The sequence below is a fragment of the Podarcis bocagei genome (genome assembly GCF_964188305.1).
Source record: "Podarcis bocagei genome assembly, chromosome: 13".
NCBI classification, from domain to species: domain Eukaryota; kingdom Metazoa; phylum Chordata; class Lepidosauria; order Squamata; family Lacertidae; genus Podarcis; species Podarcis bocagei.
The window spans coordinates 33960235-33975573 of record NC_138138.1 but is presented as its reverse complement, the minus strand read 5'-3'; the positions used below and the strand labels follow the sequence as shown (position 1 = coordinate 33975573).

The 15339-nt window shown below is 41.1% G+C and overlaps 1 protein-coding gene across 3 annotated transcripts in view; it reads left to right on the top strand.

Moving 5' to 3' along the window:
• The first annotated feature begins 385 nt into the window (after window positions 1-385).
• Window positions 386-15339, top strand: part of LOC308570462 (vomeronasal type-2 receptor 26-like) — a 34035-nt gene continuing 19081 nt past the window's right edge. Inside the window, exons 1-3 of one of the 3 annotated variants that reach the window (XM_081165307.1) lie at window positions 386-473; window positions 4701-4794; window positions 6404-6530. In XM_081165307.1, the coding sequence (XP_081021433.1) occupies window positions 4760-4794; window positions 6404-6530 (162 nt within the window). In that variant the 5' untranslated portion in view covers window positions 386-473; window positions 4701-4759. Of the gene's footprint in view, window positions 474-1378; window positions 1803-4431; window positions 4795-6403; window positions 6531-15339 lie in introns of those variants that run through there. The other 2 variants (XM_081165306.1, XM_081165305.1) reach the window with 2 other exon arrangements.

Genomic DNA, 15339 nt, shown 5'->3' with positions numbered 1-15339 from the left:
ATGTTGTAATGGATTTGCAGTAAAGGACACCTTACACTGCAATTTGTAATGCAGGAAATATTCTGTGCACAGCAGATTTTTCCTAACGGATGTAGAAGATTGTTGCTACCTGTTTTATTTCATGGAGGTGATAAAAAATATGAGAAATAGTATACTGTGCCCCCCCCAATTTGTATTGCAGTGTGGTACCGAAAAACTACCAGGAGGTTCTTGCCATGGTATTTGCTGTAGAGGAGATAAACAAAAATCACCATATTTTGCCTAACATCACGTTGGGCTTCCGAATCTATGATAGCATGCACAGGGTTGTAGTTACTTCTAAGCTCTCACTGGACCTACTTTCTCCACGGCATATTTCAGCTCCAAATTATAAATGTGATCGCCAGAACAATTTGATGGCCATTCTTGGGACAAAGTTAACTGAGATCTCCTTCAGTTTGGCCAGTATTATAAGCATGTACAAGATTCCTCAGGTGGGTGTTTTTGAGGATAGTACTGAGATTGTGTGAGATATGAGCATCCAAAATGCTAAGTAAAGAGTTAATACTCACAAGGACTGCAACATTCTAAGAAAGAATCTTGTGAGGTCATATACCTTGTGCTGGAGGCAGTTGTGTAAGTTGCTACAGTTATGTCAATTAATAACAGTCTTTTTGAGTTAGAGACACTGAGCAGTAGGCCTGTTCACTTCTGCTGCAGTCTGCCTCAAAGTTTGTTGCTCTGTAAGGGTTTTAGTCTTAGTGATAAGCGGAGAGGGGACTTGGAGGGGCAAGCTTATTTCAAATTATTTGCATCAAGATTGCCTTGGCTTGATATATCCATTGATCATTATTTTTTCCTGGTAAATGAAATATTCATTTAACCCAAAGTAGTGGCTGTGGACAAAAGTAATCCATATTAGCAATGCATACCCTTAATCCACACATTTTCTGTGCTTTTCGTATCATATATGTGTTTGCTTTTAGTTCACCTATGCCTGTCTTGACTCAAGGGTGACTGAAAGAAGACAGTACCATTCCCTTTACCAGATGGTCCCTAATGATGTCCATGAGTACAATGGGTTGATCAAGTTACTTTTGCATTTCAAATGGACATGGATTGGTCTCTTTACTATAGAATACATTACAGGAGAAATTTTATTGGAAGCATTAGTTCCACAGCTTACCCTGAATTACATCTGTGTTGATTTTATACATAGGATATGGCCATTGGCTTATGCTGAAGGAATGACGGATTTGCTCCTTAGTGAATTTAATAAAATTTCAATTGTCATGACAAGCAAAGCCAATGTTTTTGTGGTCTATGGTAGTTCCATGTTGATGGACATTTTGATTGGGTATCTTCATATGGCACAACTTTCTATAGGTAAAGTATGGCTTGTGACAAGTCATTGGGATTTCAAAACCACCAATGAAAGGAGGTGGAATATGCACCCTTTACAAGGTGCCTTATCTGTATCTATACACTCAAATGAACCCCTGGGATTCAGGACATTTCTTCAGAGTCTAAATCCTTTTGAGGAAAAACAAAATGATTTGATCAAGGATTTCTGGGAAAAGACCTTCAAGTGCTCATTGAAAAATAATAATGTGGGTGAAGAGCCTAAGAAACGTTGCACTGAGGAGGAGAAATTGGAGAGTCTTCCATTACAAATCTTTGAAATGAGCATGACTGGCAGCAGCTATGCTGTGTACAATGTTCCTCACGCAGTGGCACATGCTCTACATGCTATGTATCAATCTAGATTCAAACCCAAATCACAGGTGGCTAGAGTGGATTTGCAGAATCTGCAGCCATGGGAGGTAATTTTACCCACAGCACAGTATTTTCTGCTCTTCGGTGGCCTAGAATACCATATTATTCCACAGCTGTGTAAAAAAAAAATTAAAATCTCATGTACATAAACAGATCTTACATTCAAGGCTTTTTCTTTCCTATCAAATAGCTTGGTGAGATTGGCTGGCTTCCCTGTTTGCTGTGTTATACATAGCTGTCAGGAAACTGACATCAGAGCAACAGGAGAAGGAGAGGCTCTCCGATTCTGCAGGGGAAGGTACCAGCACTAGGGGGAGACGCAGCTTGATAGATGGGGAAGGAAATCAGCGTAAGACCATGGATCCAGGAGAGCAAATGGGGGAAGAGGGGGAAGGTCTCCGGGATTCTTCCTTGGAAGTCAGTGAGGAGAGCACTGGTCCTCCACTACCCACGCCCTCCCTGCGCAGAAGACTCCCGCGCAATGAGAGGCGGAGACGATTGGGTGTCAAACAGCTTTTATGCTGGCAAAGGTTTAAGAAACGCCCACAGACAGATTCTGCTAGCGACTGAGGCAGCCACTCTGAGATGGGCTGTGCAGTCAAGACGGTTTAACCCAGGCAGTTAAGCTCCCAAACGGGGACAGTTTACGCACAAGTAACTCCAAACCACCACAATAGCACTTTCACTAATAAATCATTCACTTTTATGTCATACCTCCTATATGGGCAAATTTTGGTCAGGGCTGCTGATCACATCTTCACTGCTGGCTAACATACCAGGAACACTTTTTTAAAGAAAGACACAGGAGAATTTTTTTACCTTTTCATCTTTTATTAGAAAGCATTCTCATCATGTTGAGTTTTTCCCTACACCTGAAAATTATTCATTTCATAGAATCATAGAATCACAGAATCATAGAGTTGGAAGAGACCACAAGGGCCATCAAGTCCAACCCCCTGCCAAGCAGGAAACACCATCAGAGCACTCCTGACATATGGTAGTCAAGCCTCTGCTTAAAGACCTCCAAAGAAGGAGACTCCACCACACTCCTTGGCAGCAAATTCCACTGTCGAACAGCTCTTACTGTCAGGAAGTTCTTCCTAATGTTTAGGTGGAATCTTCTTTCTTGTAGTTTGGATCCATTGCTCCGTGTCCGCTTCTCTGGAGCAGCAGAAAACAACCCTTCTCCCTCCTCTATATGACATCCTTTTATATATTTGAACATGGCTATCACATCACCCCTTAACCTCCTCTTCTCCAGGCTAAACATGCCCAGCTCCCTTAGCCGTTCCTCATACGGCATCGTTTCCAGGCCTTTGACCATTTTGGTTGCCCTCCTCTGGACACGTTCCAGTTTGTCAGTGTCCTTCTTGAATTGTGGTGCCCAGAACTGGACACAGTACTCCAGGTGAGCTCTGACCAGAGCAGAATACAGTGGCACTATTACTTCCCTTGATCTAGATGCTATACTCCTATTGATGCAGCCCAGAATTGCATTGGCTTTTTTAGCTGCCGCATCACACTGTTGGCTCATGTCAAGTTTGTGGTCAACCAAGACTCCTAGATCCTTTTCACATGTACTGCTCTCAAGCCAGGTGTCACCCATCTTGTATTTGTGCCTCTCATTTTTTTTTTTGCCCAAGTGCAATACTTTACATTTCTCCCTGTTAAAATTCATCTTGTTTGTTTTTGCCCAGTTCTCTAATCTGTCAAGGTCGTTTTGAAGTGTGATCCTGTCCTCTGGGGTGTTAGCCACCCCTCCCAGTTTGGTGTCATCTGCAAATTTGATCAGGATGCCCTTGAGTCCATCATCCAAGTCGTTGATAAAGATGTTGAATAAGACCGGGCCCAAGACAGAACCCTGTGGCACCCCACTAGTCACTCTTCTCCAGGATGAAGAGGAACCATTGATGAGCACCCTTTGGGTTCGGTCAGTCAGCCAGTTACAAATCCACTGAGTGGTAGCATAGTCAAGACCGCATTTTACCAGCTTCTTTACAAGAATATCATTTTACCAGCTTCTTAACAAGAATATCATTTTACCAGCTTCTTTACAAGAATATCATTTGTCTCTTCCCAAGCTCCTTTGGCTTGGTGGAAATGTATCTTGCTGCCACACCATCTTCATTGATACATTTGGATACTTCTGAACCTATTGTTGTTTTGTGTGATGGATCCTAAGAGGGATATACAGGTTTTTGACCATTCTACTGAATCAGGTGGAGGCTGAGCCACCTCCAAGTATGCAGAAGTGATGACTCCTAATGAGTTAGCTGCCAGAGGCCAAGCTGTCTACCTGAAAAATAACTATTACTCAGGTGTGACAGGCTGTTCCTCAAAGACCAAATTTCTTATGATATCTTGATGACCTGCAGTTATGCTCTGGGTGTGGCTCTAAGGCCCATAGTTTTAATCTGACAGTTTCTGGTAAAGAGTGATGGCACAACTTCCTTACATAAGTTCACTGGCTAGAATAGTAAGAAAACTTTGCAAAATAATTCCTAAGATTGAGGACCTAGTTTTGGTCTATGATTGGTTATATTTGGATGCAATTTTAAATCAAGATGATGAACTGAAGCTTTCAAAACTTTACTGTTTTTAAACACAACTACCAATATTCTCCAGTATTTTACAAATTGACTTTAGAATGATTTTTTTTAGGGTGAAACTAAATTAAGGGTTTTGTATTTCATAAAATGTCTGGACTGGCTACACACACACAACTAGTGCACACCTCTCTGAAAATTATGGTTGTATTCACCACTCTGAGGATTCAAACATTTTACCCCTTTCTATATTTTTTGAATGTAGCTCCATCCCTTTCTAAGAAATCTCACATTCAACAACAGTGCTGGAGAGACAATACAGCTTAACGAACATGGAGAGATAATGGCAGGATTTGATGTGACCAACTGGGTAATGTTTCCAAATCAATCTTTTGGTAGAGTCAAAATTGGAAGGCTGGATCGTCAAGCTCCTCCAGGCAAGGAGTTAACCATTCAGGATGAACGCATTGTGTGGCATAGAACATTTAACCAGGTGAGCTAGGAAGACTTGTAAATCTTTTTCTCCCAAATAACTGGAAATGGATTGTTCAAATGTGCCTGACGACTTTTTTTCATATTGTTACATATACTCCAATTAGTGCACCCCATTCTGCAATCAGCAAAAGGTTTCAAGACTTCCAACGTCCAACATGTACCCTGGGTTGGTTTCATTTAAAGAGGGTCACTGGAGACTCAGAAAATGCTTGCAATGTAAGGCTAATCTGTACATATATTCACAGTAAGCATAAGAAATTGGTTCATAGCCCTAATTTCCATTGATTTCCCATCCTTCCTCCCATGATCCCAGGTATGGTCACAGATAAAACATCAGCAAATCAATCAAATGCAACATTCATAATACAGAAATAAAACAAGAACTAATAATTTAATTGTGCACAGAAAATAAAAAGGCAAAGAATAAATGAATAGCAGCTGGCCTTCTGAAAGAAGAGTCTTTTCAATTGCCAGCAAAAGAGTAAATGGTTGGCAGCAGAACTACTTAGGAAGGGGCATTCAAAAAATGGAACATTAAAACTAAGATGGCCCTGGAGTAAGCTGCTTACTCACTGTCTTCAGGTAGTAATTTTATAAAATACGAGCAGGAAAATATATGGGGATATCATTCCCCATCAAATCTCCCCATGCCCCAATGGGATCAGAACCAGCAATATCACAGCATTGTATTTTCCTACTAGGGAATTCAAGTCTATGTCTCTTTCAGAATCAGTTTCAGGAGTGCTAATCATTTGACCACTTCCACAAACCCTTCAACATCATCTCTGGGCATCAGAAGAAGACCAGCACCTTAATCATGGGCCAGCAGCAAATTGGTAGCCAGTGCCATTCTCTCAGCAGTGGGGTGACTGGTTGCCAATAATGTGTCCCAGTAAGCAGTCAAACAATTTGCAGATTGTGATACGTTGAAAGAAAACTTCATGAAGATTATATATAGGTGGTATTTTATGCCGCTTAAATTAGCGAAAATATATAAATCAGCATTAAGCACCTGTTGCAAGCGTCAAGTAAGGGAGGGTACTTTTTATCATATGTGGTGGACATGTAGAATTCCACAGGAATTCTGGGAGGTGATATATAATGAAATCAAAAAATGTTATAAAAAGACCAGAAACCTTCTTGCAAGGTATATTAGGAACAGAAGTCTTCGCAGAACTGCAGAATTTCTTTAAGCAATTACAGCAGTCTATGGTATATGCTCAGAAATAGAAAGAGAGAATGAACACAACAACGGAGGAGTGGCAGATAAAGTTATTGGAATATGCAGAATTGGCAAATTTAACCAACAGAATAAGAAATCAGGAAGATGGCGTGTTTAAGAAAAAGTGGAAAATGTTTGCAGAATACCTCAAGAATTATGCAAAGCAAGATAAAGTGTTAGCAGGATTAATGTAAATGTAGCAGTTTAAATTCTTAAAATTATAGTGGGGGAATAATTGAATAAAAGGAGAATTAGAATATGTAGTCTTAATTGATAAATAAATGGAACCATGGAAGTGGTAAATATGTGTATTATTCAATGTGTGGTGATATTCAATGAAATGCGAATTGTATTGAAAATGATAAAATTGTACATTTATTTATAGATTCTTCCCACTTCTCTGTGTAATGACAAGTGCCGTCCTGGATACAATAGGAAAAAGAAGGAAGGGGAGCCTTTTTGCTGTTATGAATGTGTTCCTTGTCCAGAAGGGAAGATTTCTAACCAGACAGGTAGGAGATATGGTTGTCACAGAGGTCAATGTGCCTTTGAAACTTAAGGTAGGTGTTTTCAGTACATTCCTGTACTACTAATTATTTTAACAGTATCATAACTGTTTTTAATGTACAGTTTTTAAATGTTGCATCTGTTGGGATCTGTTGGTAAAGGGTGAGTAATAAATTGAATATTAGTAAGTGCAGAATGAATTCCACAATTATCCAGCAAGACTGACGTGACTATATTTGGTATTCAGCTAAGTTGTTGTGCGTGCAGAACAAGGCCTGTGCATGCAATGGAACCTCCCTGCTGTTTCCCCCCTGCAGCACCTAAACCCATTCTGGGTTTCCCACAAGGCTCCAGGGGTTAATTATGGAGTTCATGGAGAATAGGGGGAGGACAAGGGTGGAAGTGCCAGTGCATGCGTGGACCTCATTCACCATGTGCTTGGTCCACAGAGTGCTACATTGAAACCCACCATACGGCTTTAAAGGGGGGAAATAATCATGCTTAACATGTGAATCATCTTGTTTGAATGATGAAAATATTCCATATGTAGTACACTTTCCACCAACAATGTAAACCATTCCTTTTCAGAAGTACCCAGTCCAAATTTAAGACATGTAGTAAAACAAGCTACTATTTAGACTTTCATGTTCTGATATCAGCAATTCTGGCAAGGGCCTTAGAAGGACACCAAATGGGTTTTCTTATATATTGTTTGCTAACTATTGGTATTGGAAGTAACATCTCTGATTCTATATTTCACTACAGAACATTATTGTGAGACACATCACATCAAGGAGAAGCTGAATTTTCAAAAATTCATCTTCATTATAATTTTACAATGATATTTATAACAAAAATAATCAATACGCATTACTTATTCCATTTTTATTAACCCCACCATAGAAAAATAGATATAAAGCAAAAACAAAAACAAAAAGATATGTATATTGAGAAACTGAAATTACATGATCTGAGAACCAATTAATCTCAATAAGTAAAACATGTGAAACAATAGAATGATTTATTTATTTATTTATTTATTATACCCCGTCCATCTGACTGGTTTGCCCCAACCACTCTGGGCGGCTTCCAACAGATGTCTTTGAAAAGTTGCATAGTTGTTTAACTGTTTGACATCTGATGAGATGACATTGCACAGGGCAGGTGCCACCACCAAGAAAACCCTCTGCCTGGTTGCCTATAACTTCATTACTAGCAGTGAGGGAACCACCAGAAGCACTGGCAGAGGAAGAGGAGTGCGGGTGGAACACATAGCCCCCGGCAGTGCGATCACAGTAAGTGCCATCGCAGCTGCCCCCCACCAGCGCTGGGTGCCACACCCTTGCAGGCAGCAAACCCTGCCCCAGGATGCACACCAGCCCTGCCCCCACCTGCTCTCCGCCCCCTGGTGCTGGAGCATGAAGCTGGACATTACTGTCTGGGATGAAGAGGGCCTGAATATATACATATTCCTATATACAGGGCCTGAATTGTGATCAGAAATGTACTGGGAGCCAATGTAGATCTTTAAGACCAGTGTTATAACATCATGTTCATTAGGGTGGAAGATGGCTGTGACTTTTTAAATTAGTTTTATGGTTTTTGCTAGTTCTTCCAGGGCTGGCATAGCTTCCCCCCAGTTCTGGACTAGGATCTGTGGAATAATGTGCCATATACCTCAAAACACCTTCTTTGCTGATATCTCACATCTGATGGAACTGTTCTTTGCTTAAAAGCAAAGATGGATAGTCTTCACATGTGAGGAGGTTGCAGATGAATGACAACCCTTGGCTAATGAACTTGGAAATGAGGAGAGATTTAATGCAGCTCTAACAATGACTATAAAAGTATCCAATTTTTTAAAATTTTATTCTAGATATGGATGCCTGCACCGAATGTCCAGAAGATCAATACTCAAACTTCCACCAGAACCAATGCATTCCCAAAGTCATAACCTACCTTTCATACGAGGAACCTTTAGGGATGACTTTAGCTTTGTCTGCTCTTGCTCTTGCTCTGATCACAGCTTTGGTGATAATAATATTTGTGAAGCACCAGAACACACCCATCGTCAAAGCCAACAACCGAAGTGTCACCTACATTCTTCTCGTATCCCTCCTACTGTGTTTCCTCTGCTGCTTGCTTTTTATTGGAAAACCTGGACAGCTAATTTGCTTACTCCGACAAACAACTTTTGGCATCATATTTTCTCTTGCTCTTTCCAGCTTGTTAGCTAAAACCATCACTGTAGTCCTGGCATTTATGGCTACTAGACCAGGATCTAGAATAAGAAAATGGATGGGGAAAAAGCTGACAAACTCTATCATGTTTTCAGGCTCCTTTATTGAAGCAGGAATTTGTACCCTTTGGTTGAGTATTTCTCCCCCATATGCAGATACAGACATGTACTCCGTCAATGGGGAAATTATAGCAGAGTGTAATGAAGGCTCAACTGTCATGTTTTATAGTGTCTTGGGCTATATGTGCTTCCTGGCCCTTGTCAGCTTCACGGTGGCATACCTTGCTAGGAGGTTGCCAGACACTTTCAATGAAGCCAAATTTATCACTTTCAGCATGATGGTGTTCTGCAGTGTTTGGTTGTTCTTTGTTCCTGCCTACCTGAACACCAAAGGAAAATACATGGTGGCTGTGGAGATCTTCTCTATCTTATCCTCCAGTGCTGGGTTACTGCTTTGCATCTTTTCCCCTAAATGCTACATTCTTTTGTTCAGGGCTGACTTGAGTAACAGGGAGCAACTAAAATCAGGAAAAGACTAAGTTATATGAGAATTAAAAACAGATAGCTCTTCACTCCCTTCCCCTTTCAAGTATGCTATCTGAATGGTAGAATGAATAGTATAATGACCAACACATACAGTACTTCACAGAGGTTAAATATACCAAGAAACATCATTTCTTAAGCTTTATAATTAATCTCAACGATCTTAATGGACCTTTTCTTTGACATTTTAGTGAAATTATTTGCAAGTCAAGACCCACAAGGTGAATTTGCATATTTATTCTCTTCATACTCAACAGCCAAACAGAATTATTGACTGAAATAAATATTCCATGAATAAATATAAAATAGAGACTGAAGGTAATAATATTATTGTTATTTTCTCTCTGTTGGAAAAACACTACTGAAAATGGTGGTTCATGGACCAGTTCCTGTATGTAAGCAATTTGCTGCTGTTCTGTGGTGATTTCCCAGGAATTCCAGCAGTAGGAAGGGAAGGGAAAGGGCAGCCAGGACTAGGAGGAGGAGGAAGAGAAGAGGAGGAAGAAGGAAACTACCTGCCTATCTGCAGGGCCGTAGCTAGGGTGTGGCAAGGTGGGCCCCCAAGATGGGGCACAGGCAATGGGGGGCACATAATTGGCTTAAAAATATGTCCTTAAATATAAATATTGATTATTGCCTCATAAGAAATGGTTTTAAATAGCGGGTGAATTGAATGGGTGGAGGGGTTGGGGTTGGAGGAGAGGTGGAAAGAAGAGCTAATTTGTCCATGGCTAGGGGGCGCAATGTGGACAGTTCTGTCAGGGGTGCAAGATCACCTAGTTACGGCTCTGCGTATCTGCCTATGTCAAGGGGGAGGGGGCTGGAGTTGCTGCTGCTGTTAAACCTGAATTGGGAGTAGGAAGACAGGGTCCTTGGAAAGACTGAGCCAGGGTCCCTTGTTTCTTTCCATCTATCTACCCCTGCCCAAACATGCTGACCCACGTAGAATACAACTCAGATTAATCAACCTTCTTAAGAGTCAACAGCCTCCAACTGTTACTGATGTTGTTGGCTTTTCAATCTATGCATATTATTATGGTTGACATGTAAAGGTGAAGGACCCCTGGAAGGTTAAGTCCAGTCAAAGGCAACTGTGGGTTTGCAACCCTCATCTTGCTTCAGATCGAGGGAGCCAGCATTTGTCCACAGACACCTTTCCGGGTCATGTGGCCAGCATGACTAAACCACTTCTGGGCAATGGAATCTCTGTTATCTTCCCATTGCAGTGGTACCTATTTATCTACTTGCACTGGTATGCTTTTGAACTGCTAGGTTGGCAGGAGCTGGGACAAAGCAACTGGATATCACCCCGTCACGGGTCCTCAAACTGCCGACCTTCTGATCAGCAAGCCCAAGACGCTCAGTGGTTTAGACCACAGTGATTGTACTAAGAGTTATTATGCAGCTCCAAGACAGCACCATTACTCTTTTTCATAGACCCAAGAGAAGACAGACAAAGAATGTCCTTTCAATGTTTTATTCACTCTCACATTTGTTAATACACTTATATGTAGTAAATCACTTCAATATATGCATCCTAGTTTCATAATCTAGCACTAGTTGATACAATATTCTTATGCAGCACAAGCTTAAGACTTTGTTTCCTCTGCCCCTTTCTCTTCATTGGACAGCCTGGAAAGCTGACCTGTCTTTTCCAACAAATAACTTTCAGCATCATCTTCTCTGTGGCTGTTTCCAGTGTTTTGGCAAAAACCATTACTGTAGTTTTGGCATCCATGGCAACCAAGCCAGGATTCCTCCAGGATGAGGAAATGGATAGGGAAAAGGCTAGCAAATTACATTGTCCTTTTCTGCTCCTTTATTCAGGCTTGCCTTGGTACTCTTTGGATGTAACACGAGGTACCACTGTACACTCACTGAATGGGGAAATCATACTTGAATGTAATGAGGGTTCAGTTGCCATGTTTTATGGTGACTTAGTCTATATGTGTTTGCTGGCCATTGTCAGCTTCACCTTGGCTTTCCTTGCCAGGAAGTTACCTGACAGTTTCAATGAGGCCAAATTTATCACTTTCAGCTTGCTGGTGTTTGCATGTTTGGTTGTCCTTTGTTCCCACCTATCGGAGCTCCAAATGGAAATACATGGTAGCTGTGGAGATATTTTCCATGTTGTCCTCTGGTGCTGGGTTACTGGCTTGCATCTTTTCCTCTAAATGCTACATTATTATATTCAGACCTGAGCTGAACACCAGGGAATAACTTATCAGCAAAAAAAGTATAAGAACATGAGTGCATATCATTATTCTGCTTGCATATGTAGTTCGTTGGAAATGCTGGTTGTAGTGATGTCGTAATAATTCAGTCATAGGTACTTGCTTAAGCAAACAACTATTCTCATAGTACTGTTTGCAGAGTTTAGCCAGAAACATTCCATTTCTTTCTCACTTTGGTTTGCTAACATTCCTTACATTTGAATAAAACAATTCTTGATTAACTGTGCAGAAGCATCTTGGTGGATTCCTAACTTAGGTCGTAACTCCAGCAAAAGATCCTAAACCTCTCAGCAGTGACAATATGAGGATACATGAGTGCTGGCTACATACATGTGAGTCCAGGGACACACTTGTAACACCCTCTGAAAGGCTTGAATAATTCTCTCCAATATTATCAGTAATCTAGTCATTCTAATAAACAATTGTTGTATATTTGAAAGTAATGTATTGGCCTGAATACGAGCCTCATGTTTTTCCCTAATTCCTACCATGAAAAGTGTAAGTGCGGCTTACATTCGCAACCTGATGGTATGCAGCCAGGAGCGTGGGGGAGACAGTACCAGGAGCGCGGCAAAGCGGTGGCCGACCCAAGCATAGTTCCCTGTTGTCTCCCCCAAGGCCAGGAAGGGAGAGAGCAAGGAAAGGGGAAAGGCCGCTGGCAACACAGTTCAGCTCCCCACCCCCACTATGCAGCCAGTAGCACCGAGGAATGGAGAGGCTTATATTCGGGTATTTTTAATTTTCTCTCTCCCCCGCCCACTTCCAATTTTAAAGGAGTGGCTTATATTTGGACCAATACGGTATTGTTGTTATTTATGTATTTTCATTATATATATATATTCTGACTGCCATACTTCTGGGTTTTTCTAGACATATCCATGATTTGTCCAAGACTTATAGCGTCTGGGGGGATTTCTGGCAATCATGAAATTGTCCAGGAAAACCCACACGTATGGCCATTCTAGAAGTGCTGGTTTTTCATTGCACTTCTTTAAAAAAGCCTCAAAAACATTAAATTTCTTGGCGCTCAGGAATTATTTAAAGAAGTCCCCGAATTATTGCAGATTTGAAATCAGTGGTTAAAACAAGTGCATTTTATAAGGATTTAGAATGGCACCAACTGTATACAAACATAGGTGAAAACGTGCTTCTTGATTTTAGGAACCATTATGCAAAAATTGGTTAGAATATCTCATCCAAATGTACAGCGAACAAACAACTTTCCAAAATGTGTAGCAGATACATGGAAAAACTTATATCTAGATCTGGAGACCTGCTGGGGAAGTGCCACATACTACTAATTATACCTAAAATGAGAAAATAATAGTTGTATCACTCTATAATGAGGAAAATTCCTAGTAGTTTTCTCATGCATGATACTGCTTCATCAACACACTGGGGATGTGATAATCATCCTTAACTTTATCAAAATTATGGGTTTTTGCAACCTCTAGCACAATTGACATTCAGAGCCTATTAGCAAGATCAACTATCCTCATCTGAAAAATAGTATAAAACCCTTATGTTCAGAATGAGATGTAGGTAAGAACTGGGTTCTGTTACTCTCTTCTAAGTTTTATATATATATATATATATATATATATATATATATATATATATATATATATATATGTAGGTTTTGGTGTCTTCGGGTGTCTTCCCGTGTAAGAGTTGGGGTGTCTAGGCGACGTTTCGACGAGGTCTCACTCGTCATCTTCAGGCTGGTGCTTTCGGCTTCTTGTTACTAGAACAGAGCAGGATCTCAGTGTTTGAGTTCCTATAAATACTGTTGAGGGGGGTGTGGTGTATAGCCTCCAACGTTCTGGGCAGAGAGGAAGTTCCTAGGTTAATGTGCCTTTTCTTCTTTTGTTCATTAATTACTTGAGGGATATCTTGAGTGATTACTTGAGTGATATTCTGAGTACCACTTAGGAGGGTCATTAGGTGTGGATTAGTTGCTAAAGCTTTCGTGTCTTGACCTCTTGACCTTGTAAAGAGTTTTTCTGAGAAGATGGCTGTACTGCACTTAGTTGTGCTCTGGCTTGGCTTCGTGTATAGGGGCGAGCTGTGGTTTTGTGCCCTGTGCCAGCCAGATCTGTGTAGGGATTGCAGGGGGGTGCAGCATCCGGAGGTGCCACTATGGTTTGGCTACTGGATGGTGTCTGTAATTTATCTGTGGAGAGGGTCTGGGTTTGGGTCTGGTGTGGTTGATTGGAGATGGCGTTCTGTGTGCCTCTGGTTCTGGTGTCGGTTTTTGTGGGGAGGGCTAATTTCCAGATGTCTGGCAGGCGGGACGTGTCGTCACGCTTGTTCATGTTGTGAGGGTGTTTCTCTATCTCGATGGCTTCCATGATTATTCTCTTGTGGTGATGTTCCATGTTAAAGAGCAATTTGGAATCTGCAAAATTAATTTCGTGTCCTGTTTCTTTCATGTGTTGGTAAAGAGAGGAAGTTTTTTCTTCTTTTTTGACGGCATTCTTGTGTTCTGCGATACGTGCATTTATTCGTCTGTTTGTTTGTCCAATGTACGTGGCTGGGCAGACTTTGCAGGGTATTTCATAGACCCCTTGGTTTTCTAACTGGATTTTATCTTTTGGGTTTCTGAGGATATTGGCTATTTTTTGGTTGGTGCAAAAGGCTGTTTTGATATTGTGTTTATGGAGGATTTTGCTAATTTTATCTGTAGTGCCCTTGATATAAGGAAGGAGGGCCATGCCATTGTTTTCTTCTGTGTCTTGGTTTTTGGGGGGTGTTTCTTTTTGGATTAGCTTCGTAACCCTGTTTTGCTGGTATCCGTTGGCGATTAACACATTTGAGAGATTCTGTAACTCAGTTGTCAAGTGGTCTTTGTCAGCCAGGCGTTTGGTTCTGGAGATGAGAGTCTTGGCTACGGAGTTTATTTGTGCAGGGTGGTGGTGTGATTGTGCATGTAAGTAGCGGTTGGTGTGTGTTTTTTTCCGGTAGATAGTGTGTCCTAGGGAGCCATCAGGTTTTTTGTAGATTAGGACGTCAAGGAAGGGAAGTTGGTTGTTGGCTTCTATTTCCATAGTGAATTGTATTTTGGGGTGTAGGCTGTTGAGATGTGTGAGGAAGCTATCTAGTTTTTCCTTCCCGTGTGGCCAAATTACAAAGGTGTCGTCAACATATCTGAGCCAAAGTTTGGGTTTGTGTTCTGACTTGTCTAAAGCATTGGTTTCAAAGTGTTCCATGTACAGATTTGCGATGACCGGTGAGAGGGGTGATCCCATAGGTGCTCCTTCTATCTGTTTGTATCTTTGTCTATTGTGGATGAAGTACGTGTTGGTTATTGTTCATAGAAACAATAAAGAAGCAAAACCTACATCCCGATGACCTACTTGTGAGCTTCGATGTTGTATCTCTCTTCACACAAGTGCCCATTAATGAAGCCTTGACAGCCATTCAAAACAAATACAATCCCCCCGAATACATCCTGGACCTGACCAACCACTGCCTAACCAACACGTACTTCATCCACAATAGACAAAGATACAAACAGATAGAAGGAGCACCTATGGGATCACCCCTCTCACCGGTCATCGCAAATCTGTACATGGAACACTTTGAAACCAATGCTTTAGACAAGTCAGAACACAAACCCAAACTTTGGCTCAGATATGTTGACGACACCTTTGTAATTTGGCCACACGGGAAGGAAAAACTAGATAGCTTCCTCACACACCTCAACAGCCTACACCCCAAAATACAATTCACTATGGAAATAGAAGCCAACAACCAACTTCCCTTCCTTGACGTCCTAATCTACAAAAAAACCTGATG